The sequence below is a fragment of the Peromyscus leucopus genome, chromosome 11 (genome assembly GCF_004664715.2).
Source record: "Peromyscus leucopus breed LL Stock chromosome 11, UCI_PerLeu_2.1, whole genome shotgun sequence".
Classification (NCBI taxonomy): Eukaryota; Metazoa; Chordata; class Mammalia; order Rodentia; family Cricetidae; genus Peromyscus; species Peromyscus leucopus.
The window spans coordinates 875,596-889,183 of NC_051072.1; the positions used below are offsets into that span (position 1 = coordinate 875,596).

General features: G+C 41.5%; 1 protein-coding gene across 1 annotated transcript; it reads right to left on the reverse strand.

Annotated features, from left to right (window-relative positions):
- Nucleotides 1-1,281: 1,281 nt before the first annotated feature.
- On the reverse strand, nucleotides 1,282-13,158 carry LOC114686109 (zinc finger protein 728-like). Its single transcript, XM_037209369.1, has 4 exons — nucleotides 13,035-13,158; nucleotides 5,120-5,246; nucleotides 4,510-4,605; nucleotides 1,282-3,634 (listed from the first exon to the last, which is right to left on the reverse strand). Exons 1-4 carry the CDS (start codon nucleotides 13,038-13,040, stop codon nucleotides 2,877-2,879), a joined length of 987 nt encoding a protein of 328 aa, XP_037065264.1. The 5' UTR covers nucleotides 13,041-13,158; the 3' UTR covers nucleotides 1,282-2,876.
- Nucleotides 13,159-13,588: the final 430 nt, after the last annotated feature.

Here is a 13,588-nt window from a genome sequence, read left to right on the forward strand (position 1 = left end):
ATCATAACATCCCTTCCCTTCCCCCAATCTTACACTCATCTCAGAAGTAAACTAGGATCCAGCTAGACAGGTCCACACAGCACTTGACAATTTCAAAAGTTTAAAAGACCTCAGTGCACATCTCACGTGAGACTCAAGGCAATCTTAAGTGAGGTGCTACAACATAAAAACAAATGGCGCACTTCCTCCACACGGTGACACAGAACAAACATTCCCACTCTGTAACAGAATATTCAGAGCACAGCAAGGAAGGGTAAGATCCAAATCCAGGAGGCAAACACCACATCTGATAACTCCAGTTTTGATATCTGAGACTTCTGCTGCACTGATGACCTAGGTGACCCCCACCTTTCCAGCTTCACCCGAAACATGCATAGCCTCTCTCCTAGGCATGCTCCAATCATGGCTTGCAGCTTTCCTTAGCAGGTCCTGCTCTTCCTTCCTTCAAACTCCTGGCATCTCCACTATCTTGGGCCATGCAATAATTTGGTTTTGTAACAAGTTGCTATCCTCAGACTTGAGTGGTCTGAATGATTGTGATATCTATGACTTGTTTCTTTCTATCACATTAAACAATGTTATATTGATTCTAAGCAATACTTCATGTTTTAACATTCCACTTTGATAGTATTGGTTTCCCACATTAATTCCCTTATATTCATTATATTCACAAGGGATGACAAGACTCTGCTACACAATTTGACTTTACATGAAGCTTTCTGCTATAATTTGCCCTATGAGGTTAACATGTTGGACAAAGTTTCTGCCAGAGTTATATGTGGAAGGTCTCTATTTCACATGAATTCACTCATTGCTGTGGGATGGTCTGTATGTCAAATTGCTCTGATTGGTCAATAAATAAAACACTGATTGGCCAGTGGCCAGGCAGGAAGTATAGGCGGGACTAAAAGAGAGGAGAATTGAGAGAACAGGAAGGTGGAAGGAGACACTGCCAGCCGCCGCCATGACAAGCAGCATGTGAAGATGCCGGTAAGCCACAAGCCATGTGGCAAGGTATAGATTCATAGAAATGGATTAATATAAGATATAAGAACAGTTAGCAAGAAGCCTGCCACGGCCATACAGTCTGCAAGCAATATAAGTCTTTGTGTGTTTACTAGGTTGGGTCTGAGCTGCTGCAGGACTGGTGGATTAGAGAGATTTGTCCTGACTATGGGCCAGGCAGGAAAACTCTAGCTACAACTCGTTGTTGTTCTGGCTCTACCAACCTGGGTACCCTGCGAGCAGGGGGTGAGAAGACACAGAGTCAATGACACAGACTCTGGGAGATTGCAAGCAAGCTCGTTTATTAAATAAAGGGCTGAGGTATTTATGTATGCGCTGTTTGGCAGGCTTTGCTTCTGTGGCTATTGTGGTGTTCTTGATTTGGCCCTGGGTCTTACATCAGCAGTTGTCATCTTGGGGGTCCAGTTTCAGGCTCCTCTGGGTCAAGGCGCTATTGTGCATGTCACAGCTTTTCTTACTTGAGGCTTAGCCCATTCATCTGGCATATGGGCCTTATCTGCCTCAACTCGTCATTTATTAGAATGTTGCTTTCCAGTACATAGGCTCTGATGATCACTAGGATATAAAGAAGAGTGGAACACTGTTTCTCATTCTTTACTGCCTTAGTTTGATTTCTGTTGTTGTGATAAACACCACAACAAAAACTACTTATGGGAGAAGAGAGGTTATTTCAGTTCACTGGCTGCACTTCATCATCCATGAAAGCCACGGCAGAACACAGCAGAAATCTAAGGCAGCAAGTGAGGTGGGAACAAGAGAGGTGTGCTACTTTCTGGCTTGTGCCCTTCAGCTTCAGCTCAACCAGCATTCTGCTACTATCAGGACGAGCTGCTCAGGTGAGGGTCATCCAAAGTGCACTGGCATCATCACAATTCTTCTAGATTCTCCTATATCAGTGAGTATTCATGAAAATACCCCATTGACATAGTCACAGTCGATCAGATCCAGATTGAGACTCCATCACATTGTGTGAAATTGAGAACAGAAACAAATAGGACATCTGCATTGTAGAGCTACTCATCAATGCAGATTCCTTGGTGCTGATGGTGATTAAAAATATTTTTTATGTTTTTTCCACATCATTTGGGCATGTAGAGTTTCACTCTACTATAGTGTCTTGGGGACACTTTGAGGACACTTCTGACATGGAAGTCAGGTAAAGGGATTGCCACAATCTTAGCACTTGTAGTGTGCCTTACCAACATGAACCCTATGATTCTTAGAATAAAAAGCAGCTAAACACATGGCCATATTTTATACATTTACAGAGACTGTATCATGTGTGACTTCCTTGAGGTTCAACAGGGGCTGAATAAGCTTTTCAATATTCTTCACATTTGTAAGGCTGTTGCTCAGAATGAGTGCTTTCCTTTGTTTAAGGAATGAGGATCCTTTAAAATCATTGGCACTCCCTCCACAATTGTGCTGCTTGTCTCCAGGATAAATTCAGGTCCAGAAGCATTGATTGACTGGGAAAGCTCTTCAGCATATTCTTCACATGTGTTTAGCTGTCCTCCTCTATCGACTCTTTTGTACTGGGTAAGGTCTGAATGCTTCCAAAGGTTTTACCATATTCTCCACACTTGTAGGGCTTCTAGTCAGAATGAATTTTTTTTTATATCTTTTAGGATCCAAAGAAATATAAGACATTTTATGAACATTTTACCATTTGTATTATTTCACTGAAGTTGAACTACCTTGTGTTGAAGAATACTACAACGTTTATTAAACAGTTGGCAACACTTTTCATTCTTGTGGCATTTCTCTCCAGTATGAATTATCAAGTGTTTTGAAAGTTCTTAGCTAGTGCAAAAGACCTTGGCACATTTGTCACACTTGTGTTCTTTCTCTCACAGATGAATCCTTTGATGTTGTTTAAGACCAGAAGACTGGTGGAAGGCCTTGCCGCATTCTCCACACTTGTAACGCTTCTCTCCAGTATGAATTCTCTGGTGTTTAGAACGTGCTGTGTACGTTCTGAAGTCTTTGCCACATTCTTTACACTTGAAGGGTTTCTCTCCAGAATGAATTCTTTGATGCTCCTTAAGGTTTTTCGCACAGTAGAACAGTTTTCCACATTCCTCACACTTGTAAGGTTTCTCCCCGGTGTGAGCTAATTTGTGTTGAGAAAGGTATGACTGAGTAGAGAAGGCTTTTCCACATTCTTCACACTTGTAGGGTTTCTCTCCAGAATGGACTCTCACGTGACTAGAAAGTTGCCAGGGAGTTCTAAAGACCTTGCTACACACTTCACACTTGAAGGGTTTCTCTCCAGAATGGATTCCCAAGTGAGTAGAGAGATGTGAGGAAGACCTGAAGGCCTTGCCACACACTTCACACCTGTAGGGTTTCTCCTGAGAGTGACTTTTCTGATGTTCCTTAAGCTTTGAGGAATAATAATACATTTTGCCGCATTCTTCACATTTGTAGGATTTCTCTTCTGTATGAATTCTCAGGTGTACAGAAAGCACAGATGGAGTGCTGAAGGCCTTCCCACATGCTTCGCACTTGTAGGGCTTCACTCTCGAATGAATTCTCTGGTGTTTAATGAGGCGTGAGTTCCAATCAAAGGCTTTGCCACAGTCCGTACACGTGTAGCATTTTTTTCCTGGCAAGTAAAAGTTGAATACAAATAAAAGCTGAGCAACATTCTTTGTGTTTATAATAATTATTTTCAAACTGGAGACATTTACTCACAGTTAAATTTTTCTATATAAATGAGCTACATTCAAATTTCTACACCTGTATTCAATGGAAACTAATTAGAAATCACACTGGGTAGAAATTGTGTAACTTTGCATTGAAATAAGAAGATCATGACAACATAGAACATAGAAACTAAGCAATATTAATCAAAATCAAACATGTAAGGAAGGCATAACATCAACAATCAAGAAAACCCTGAAGAGCATTATGTTAATGAAAAAGGGTTCATTGAAAAATATAGAAATTTTATGACTAGATAAACAAAAAGTATAATAGTCAAGCTTGGAAAGCATATATATATATATATATATATATATATTATATATATATATATATATATATATATATCTCCATCCTAGATACGATTTTTAGTTTTGGAAGGTAAGAATGTTAAACTACATAAGAAGAAGACTGATTGTCCATAAAAGTAATAAATTATATACTTCAAGGATTTAAGAAAGGAAGCTTTGTATATATTTTATGAAGAGAACAAATATCTGAGAAAATTTATGAAAAAATAAGTCAAGTTCACTTAAAAATGACAATTTTGGAGGAGTTGTAAGCACAAGCTGACCTGAAGGGAGAAGAACAAAGCCTGGGAGACTCAAAGCATCACAAACATCTGACAGACATCTTCCACTGATAGCAAAAGACAGAGAGGGAGATTTTTAAAAATGATTTCCACCAGGACATCGCATCTCAACGCATATAGCAAGCCCTAGCTCTGGCAGGTCTCTGGCCTCCCTCTCTGTTCTCTGTCCCCTCATTCCTACACACCTGCTTGCGTGGCAGCAGCCTCTTGTCTCCTCACATCTGAAGGTTCTTGTCTTTGCTCTAGAAATGTGACCAGGTATGGCTTACAGGAAGTAAGACCTGTTAGTGGAAAGGGGCAACACTGTTAGTGTGCTCTCCTGGGAATAGCATGCCCTCTCCAGGATTGTGTGCAACAGGAATGAGGAGATAACACAAAGGATAGTAGAGGATTACCTCCTCATGTCTTCCGTGATAGGCACATCAGAATCCTTAGGAGGTGCTTAGGTCTGCAGATCCTGAGTTCCACCCCACTCATTTACAAGAAAAAAATATTAAAACTGAAGAGTGTGACATTCTCTACAACATGTATGCCCTTGTTCCTGCGACTTAATTTCTAACATAACCACTGATGTGGAGAATACGTGGAACAAAATAAAACAAAAAGCCAACAAAAGGCTATAAGCACAAAAGAAATGAAACAGTTCTAAGGTATAATAATAATTGCCCTAATTTCTTTAAAAGTAGCTCTATGAACCTCATTGTTGGAAGCACAAGCTCCCATGAGATATTGTACAAAGAAAGCAAATTTTATGCTGACAGTTAGTTAAGAGTTCACCACAGAAGTGATCCTCACCCAGGAACACAAGGTTGCTGAAATTCTCCAACATCACATCCCTGTATAGGTTCCACTGAGCAGGACCCAGGCATTCCCACTCCTCTGCAGAGAAATAAATGGCCACATCCCAGAATGACAGCATGTCCTGAAATAAAGAAAAAAAAAAAAGAATGAATATCACACATTGTGTTAAGACTGTCAGTAATTACATAAAGAGGCATATGTGCTTCTGCACACAAATCTAAAGGGTACCCAGATTTAGAGCTATGCAGCTGATATAGGTAAGTAATATCTCTAAAATACGTCTGATGTACTAATGTGATGTGACACAGGACTCGTGTTTAAACAGAATAAGCGGTGGAAGAGCCTAGAAACTCCTATGTAAATTATACTTTGAAGAACCACGAAGTGGAGAAAGAGTTTATCTACAAAACAGTATTCTGGGGCTGGAGAGATGGCTCAGCCGTTAAAACACTGGCGGCTCTTTCGAAAGACTTGGGGTTGGTTCTCAGAAGCCCTGTGGCTGCTCACAACTTTCTGTAATTGCAGCGCCAGAAGATCAGACAACCTTTCAGACATGCACACTAGCAAAACAACTACACACAGAAAATAATCTACTCTCTGGTGACTAAGAATTCAAGTATATGAGCCTATGAGGGCCATTCTCATTTACTTTATCACAATTATCATGGCTGCCTTGGTAAATGGATCCTAGATATGTACAAGTCTATTCAAATACCTTAGTATTTCTTACTAAGGACAAACACAAACAAGTAACATGAAATCAAATCACTGTGCTCAGTACAGATTAAAATGTCTGTTTCCAGAATAATGGAGAGTAATGTGAAAATGTACATAGAGTTGTGGTGATAAATTAGGTAACCCAATAAACTTATCTGGGTGTCAAAGAAAAGAACAACCACTGGATTAGACATGGAGGCCAGACTGTGGTGGCACACAACCTTAATCCTACCATTTGGGAGGCAGAGATCCATCTGGAACTCTGAGTTCAAGGCCACACTGGAAACAGAGCTAGGCATGGTGGCACACACCTTTAATCCCAGCAATGGGAAGCACACAGGCCTTTAATCCCAGGAAGGGACGGCAGGGTGGAGAAAGGTATATAAAGCATGAGGAAACAGGAACTAAAGCAGTTCCGCTGAGATCCTTTTGAGTGAGGACTCAGAGGATTTCAGTCTGAGGAACCAGGATCAGTTGAGGAGTTGGTAAGGTGAGGCTGGCTGTGGCTGGCTCTGCTTCTCTGATCTTTCAGCTTTTACCCCAATATCTGGTAGTGGGTTTTTTTGTTTGTTTGTTTTTTTATTAAAAGACTACCTAAGATTCGACAACATAGAGTAGTTTCTATCAATCAGAGTGAGGACGGTTTACTACTTCATTGTAGGCCTAAGGATTTTCCAGAACTCATCCTGAATTTCCTGCAGTTCTCACTCAGGAGCTGGGTCCTTCTAGAAGCCACAACTGTGTTTCCTGTGGCATTGCCAGCATGTCCCCCTCACAGATACTTTTTTCCTCCTTGCAGTGTTTCTACTTTCCTTACAGTAGGTGAACCCTTAGGGGTTTGGGGAGTTTTTGCAGGTGTCCACTTGTGTTTCTGAAACTTGAATTTTTCCTTTCTTAGACACTGAGAAGTGGGCTCTTGTAGAGAAGTAGGCTCTTCTAATACTCTCCATTGTTGTGAGTTTTTCTCTGTTCTACCTGCCAGCTCCCACATAACCATACAGAGATTTATTATCAATTATGAAAGCTCAGCCAATAGCTTAGGCTAGTTTCTAACTAGCTTTTATAATTTAAATTAACCCATTTCTATTATTTATGTGCTGCCACATGGCCTGTGGCTTGTTACCTCATCTCCTACATGACCTGCTTCCTCTGTGTTTGGCTGGCCACTCCACTTTCCTTCTTCCCAGCATCCTCTATGCCTGGAAATCCTGCCTAGCTATTGGCAATTCAGCTTTTTAAAAAACAAATCAGAGTGACATCTTGACAATGTACAAAAAAATTATTACACAACATTTCCCCCTTTTTGTGTAAATAAAAAAGGAAAGGTTTTTAACTCTAGCACAGTAAAACTATATACAGTAAGAACAATTATCAAGTAAGAATTACATTCATAATGTCCAATCCATTAATATTTGGCAAATTAAGAGAAATAATTCATTATCTACCCTCTCTTGATGAGTGTAAAGCTTTGTTCCTCATTCATTTTCTATCCTAGCTTATACTGCCAACCTGAAGTTATTGTTTTAGACTTCAAAACATTTTTAGATAAACAACTTAAGCTTTAATGCCTATCAAACTTATACACTTTACACCTCTTTTGTGAATTTCTTTTCTGAATTTAGTAACAAGGAAAACTATAACTGTAACTATTTAATCTTCAACTCCATCCAAAAAGGCTAAGACCCTCTCTAATCCCCACCCTAGTATTTTCTGTCTCTGTCTTCAGTCCTCTGAAATCTCTATGGTTAATTTTTGTCAGCTAGTAGCTAGCTCTGTCCTCTGATTCAAAGCAAATTTGATTGAAAGTTCTGGGAGCATCAGAATGTGGTGCCATTTGTAGGGAGACTTTCTGTCCTACCAGCCAGCTTCCAAATTATGACACAGAGACTTATTATTAATTATAAAAGCTCTTCTGAATGCTTAGGTTTGTTACTAACTAGCTCTTACAATTTAAATTAACCCAATTTTATGAATCTACTTTTTTGTTTCATGGTCTTATTACCCTTACTCTGTACTGCCCATGTTGCTTCTTGTCCATCTGGCTGGTAACTCCTCACGACTCCACCCTTTTTCTTCCCAGTGTCCTCTCTGCCCCCCCCCCAAATCCTGGCTAGTTATTGGCTGTTCAGCTTTTTATTAAACCAATCCAAGAGACACCTCTTCACAGTGTACAAAATTAACACTCCATTTCCACGGCATTGTGCTAGACTGGGAACTGAATGGATTTCCTTTTCAATGTTGTTTTACTAACTCATGCACATACAGCTTATTCATAGAGCCTTTCACATAAAGCTTATGCATACAAAGGAATAGAAACACTGTCACATCTTAAGATTCCATAAAAACCCAGCTACTGCCCATGGAAATGCAGGGCATTTATGCCTCCCCAGAAGATAAGATGTGCCAGAATAAACCTCAGTGAGAAACCCACAGATTGTTGGTGAGTTTCGGCACAGCAGAAAATGGTAATCTAAATAAGAGTGCATTGAAGTAAAAGAAGAAGGGGCTGGGAACACAGCTCAGTGGAGAAATTCTAGCTCAGATGTGTGAGGTTCATTTTCCAGCATGGAGAAGTGGACTGAAGGCAAATTAGAAGTACTGTGCTTACTCATGCCCCATTCACATGCACCAGCAAGGCAGGACTTGCTGGACAGTCTCCAATTTTCTGGCTTATTCCTCAAGATGTTAAGAGTAGAGCAGACATCTATTGTCTATCTCCTTTCAGGCTGACCAGGAACCTAATTCTTACCAGTCTCCCTCAGAGAGCCAATGAGAAGGGCATGGTGTCTTGCATGATGGAGTCAAGTCAATGAAAAGAGGTCACAGCCCAAGTGAAAGGTTCCTGTACTATACTAGACAAGTCCTTGAAATTCTAGCTGGACGATACTTAAAGCCCAATATCAATAAAGCGTTATAAGGACTATGAACAGTAAATATGGATACGAAATAGAAAAAAGAAAAACAAACAACAAAACTATAAATATGCTCTGATTATAAGACCTATGCTAATTGTCTGACTGAGAATTCAGACAAGTAAACCAAAAGTCATAATAATAATTGGAAATGTAATTAAGAGCATTAGAAATAAAAATGCAGTAATGTGTGACATGCACAGGATGTGGCTGAAAACACTGAACTGAATGGCAAATGATAAAGACCTAACAGCACACACTTCAGCAGAAGGAAGCCTTGGCAAACAGAAAGGCTTTTGAGTCACAAGTTCATGAAGACATTTAAGAATTCTAAAGACTTGTGGGATGGTTCAACGAAGAAGGTGCTTGAAACCATGCCTGACGACCTGAAGTGGATCCAGAAAACTCTCATAGAGCAATGAAAAAAACAATCCTCCAAATGATGTGCTCATATACAGCATGGCATGCATTTCTACACCCAGCGTGAGCCTGAGCAGACTTGCACTGACAAGCTCAAAGAGTTTAAGAACTGAAACTAGACAGTGGGCTCTGCTCCTGCCATACTCCATAGGCATGGGGTCTCAGGCCTCTACTCTGATACTCAGTGGCAAGGTGACTTTGGGACTGTCCTCTGTGTGGCTCTTGCTGACTGCACCTTTGCTGAATTACACGTGGCTGCTTATCCGTGCTATCTGATGCTCTCAATGAACTTCTGGACCTGCACCAGTGCCATCTTCCCAAGCTGCCACCACGAATAACTTCACAGCGGATGTGGGTCAACCCTGCAAAGCACCCTAACTGGAGAAGATGCCCAGTGGGAACCTGGAGCATTTCCTGTCCCTGTTCCCCATTTAGCGAGATGTCTGATTACCGTAAACTTTATAATGTGACATTCAAGGAATGTTTGTGTGGACAAACCAAAATATTCAAAAGACATATCTCATGTGAGCATGCTGCACAGCACCTCACAGCCAACTGGCCATGCACTCCACAACAGAGCAGAAGTCATAAGACACCTGTATTTCCTTTTTGTGCCTCAGAGAACTTTTTTAGAGGAGCCAGACAAGCCTGACCACCAGAAGATTATGAGACTGCAAAGAGCAAAACAGGGCTGGCTTCTTGATCAGCCTCCCACAACTATGACTTTCCATTCTAGACCTAGTGTATCTATTGATCGCAGAACACATTAGAAAGATCACGAAAAGCCAATTCACAGGTCTCTGTCCAGGATCTCGACCCACAGAAACGTGACATGAAACAGTCATTTATTCTTGTCTTAACAAATTTGGCAATACTTTGACTCACAGCAACACATTTGGTATTACTTTGACTGAGAGCATATGACTGCAACATTGAAAAGACAATGGAGATCATTGGGAAATACTGTTTTTGAAAATGGACTTTAGATTTGACAGTTTTTAAGCTTCAATTTTAGGTGTCTAAACATAAAGGTTAATTTTAACTACTCAGATGGTTAATGCCTGTTCTTAATGAAACAGTATGTGGACTTCAACCTGGAAACCACTGAGGTTTACAGACTCTTACATCTGACTTGTTTTTCCATAGCTACTACAAACAAGAAAACAACTGAATATAGGTTTTATAGTCTGTCCAGACAAACTGGCACATATTTTTCAACTCAAAATATGTCATTAAGGTTGAAAACTGTCATTTGACTCACTGACAGAAATATTTTAACTTAAAAGCAGAAAATGACTTCAACCTGTGCTTCTCAGGTTTATTCCTTACTCATTTTTGACTCTCATGAAAATCTCTCCAAATACTGATTGTGTCTTCTCTGCACGGCCTCTGTCATGGACACAGTCATCACCAGGAACTGAATGTCATCACCCAACACAAGGTCCCTTCAGAGTTTTCCAAAAACGACATGTTGAGCATGACAAGGTCACTGCCAGAGTCTATCGAAACCAGAAACTCCATTCCCATCATCACTCACACTAACATTAGGGTAACATGAAAAGAGCCTGGGAAAAGAGGGGCAGACTGCACACCGTGGGGAACTGGACTCCTCCTTGAGTAAGGGAAAGGAATCCCACTAACAGTTTGCTTTACTGGCTGGCTGGTGGCCATACCACATGTGAAGGGCAATGGTAGATGTAGTTGTCATTTACCATTTGAAGAGCTGAATCCTGTTCTGGTTGACTGTAAGAAAGCATTATGGACACAACTGAACTAAGGTGTAAGGACTTGGGGTGGCATTCAAGTTTTAAAGGAACAGGCAGGAATATAAACCCCAGAGAGCTGTATGAGGAAAGGACAAGTGCAGAGCTGGAAACGGGCAAATGGAGGATGTCTCTGATGAGAGGAGAAGCACAGACTGGAAAAATTCTGAAGAAAAGACAGCATGATGTGGTCATGACAGAAAAAAACAGCGATGAATATGCAAAGATAATTAGCATTCCCTGCAATTTCTGTGGAATAGTCAAGCAAGGCAATGAGGAGATTCCTCCCCCACAGTAAATGCACACACGCATCTAGTCACCAACACGCGATGTCATTAACAAAAGGACACTAGTGAAATCATTGTAAATTAAATTTCAAATACAGTCAATAGAATTACTCTAAGCATGTATGTAAGTTTCAAAACTTGGTAAGGTATCCGTTGGATAGCTCTCTGTCAGGTTGCTGGTGCTCAGAAGTGAGAGGAATTAGAAGTAATTACCACACCCAATAAACTATGTTTTTAAGAAAAAAAAATTTTTTAAAAAAAAAAAACACAGGATCTCATGTAGCCTAGGCTCACGTTGAATTTGCTATGAAGCAGAAAATGACTTTGAACTCCAGGCTTCCTGACTCATCCCCAAAATACAGAGATGACAGGGATGAACCACAGAATAGACTTAACTGCACCTTTCAATCATAGGTCTGTTTAGTTCAATATATATATATATTTGGGGCCAGTGGGTTATCCATGGGCATGGTGCTGTATCATCTCTACATTGTAAGGAAGCTGTTTTGATGTACAAGGCAGTGTGCTTTTCCCACTTCACAGAATGTTACTATTTCACCTACAGATTAGAAACTTCAACTATGAAGTGTGTCTTATTTTATATATAGTTGGAAACCCACTGAGAATTCTAGTAGATAGAACAAGGTGGTTTGAGCACATGTTTCCCTAAGAGTAGACTTCAGTGTCATGAGCCAGTCTGCAGCGCAAACACTTGACTTGACTGAAAGATGGCAAAATACACAAGAGCATAAAAGATACCAGGGGGAACCCCAGTGAGCCAAAGCCTTCCAAATTCATCTTTCATTGTCTCTAGCACAGCACAAAAACTTGGGCAAATCTTCCTAGAACTATCCAGGGAGCATCAGTGGACCTGGAAACCACATTTGGTGACAGAGTATGTTTGAGGGAGTCTAGACACTGCTGATAAAAAGATAAGAAGACAATATACAGCCCGCCAGAACATCACGACCGTTTCTCCCCTCCCTTTCAGAGACAGTCAAGTCCCCTCCTGGCAATCATGAGGTCCATTTCTCTCATCACATCAAGTCCTCGCTCATATCTGGAAAGTAGTCCAAATATATGACACCACACAGTCTCAGATAGAAATGGATGCAGAACTGCTCTCTAGTATCTTTTCACTTTGCAGTATAACATTGGTAATTCTGTGGACCAAGCAGAGCAAGGATCACACCACTTACAGGGTTATGCTGTGGGTACATGGGAGGGTTAGTACGGGGATTCGGGTCAGAGGGGTGTACAGAGGGTCCATTTCAAAGTAGTTGTCCTGAACACCATCATTTATTCCAAATGATTGGGACTAACATCCCTTAATCCCAAAACCCTCACAAAGCAATCTGTCTCTGTAAAATAGGGACTTTAGGAACTCCTGTCAGCTCACACCAGGGGTCCCGAGCCGGCTTTAAATACAGGAGTGGCCAGAAACCCCACGAGTCCTGAGAAATCGGACTACAGCCCTGTGAGCGAGGGTCAGTTAGGGAGCATGTTTCCCCAGCCAAGCAGGAAAGTGAGCTTCCTTCAGCTCCTCAAGCACCAGAAGCACAGGTGGACACGGGCAGCAGCAGAGCGTCCTGAGAGACTGGACACTCACAGCATGTGGCTTTGGCACGACGCCCCCTCCCCTGACAAACCCGCAGGCAAGTGCAGTGGCCCAGCCTAGGTCAGCACAGCTCCTCCAGGTCAGCTTCTCCTGCCTACCAACCAGCCCAAGTCAGCTCCCTCCCTCCGCGCTGGACCCGCCACCATGCACAGTCCCTCAGATCTGCAGGACGGCGCTGCACCCTGCACCAACCTCCATGTCAGAGATGCAAGCCCAGTACTGAGCAGGACACTCGCCTAACTTTGGGGAGAAGCTAAGTTTGAAGACTGATGCGGAAGTTCGGTATCCACAGCCCCTTCTTGTGATGTCATAGTGATCGGAACTACACTTCCCACAAGTCAGAGCGAAGGACTTCCGGGAACCCACGGAAGGTGATTTGTACAGTGCCTGGGTGGCTGTCCAGCTGTGTGCAGGTGAAATTGGAAGGGACAGCCCCAGGGGATTCGGGCTGTTGCAGTCCAGCAATCTCAGCACCCGATGTTAGCCTGTGAGCCGAGCCTTTCACAGTAATGTTTACCACGTTTCCTTGTTATTTCTGCTAAAACGTTGTGATTTTAATGCTCAGGTCTACTTATTATGAAATCTTAATTATCGCATGAAAACTTAGATTGATCTATTTTACTTAAAAATAAGGAAGCAGGAAGCTAATATAGGACTGAGCATCATCTCAAGATGTTTTTTTTTGAAACCATCCTTGGTGACCCTGCCTGTCATCCAGCGTCTCAGGCACTTAAGAACCAGAAAAC

What these genes read in the sequence shown, in the direction of transcription:
- LOC114686109 (XM_037209369.1), bottom strand. An exon ending in CAGCAACCTTGTGTTCCTGG is followed by an intron (nt 4,606 to 5,119) that starts GTGAGGATCACT and finishes TTCCACTAACAG; the next exon opens with GTCTTACTTCCTGTAAGCCA. An exon ending in GGCTGCTGCCACGCAAGCAG is followed by an intron (nt 3,635 to 4,509) that starts GTGTGTAGGAAT and finishes TTTACTTGCCAG; the next exon opens with GAAAAAAATGCTACACGTGT.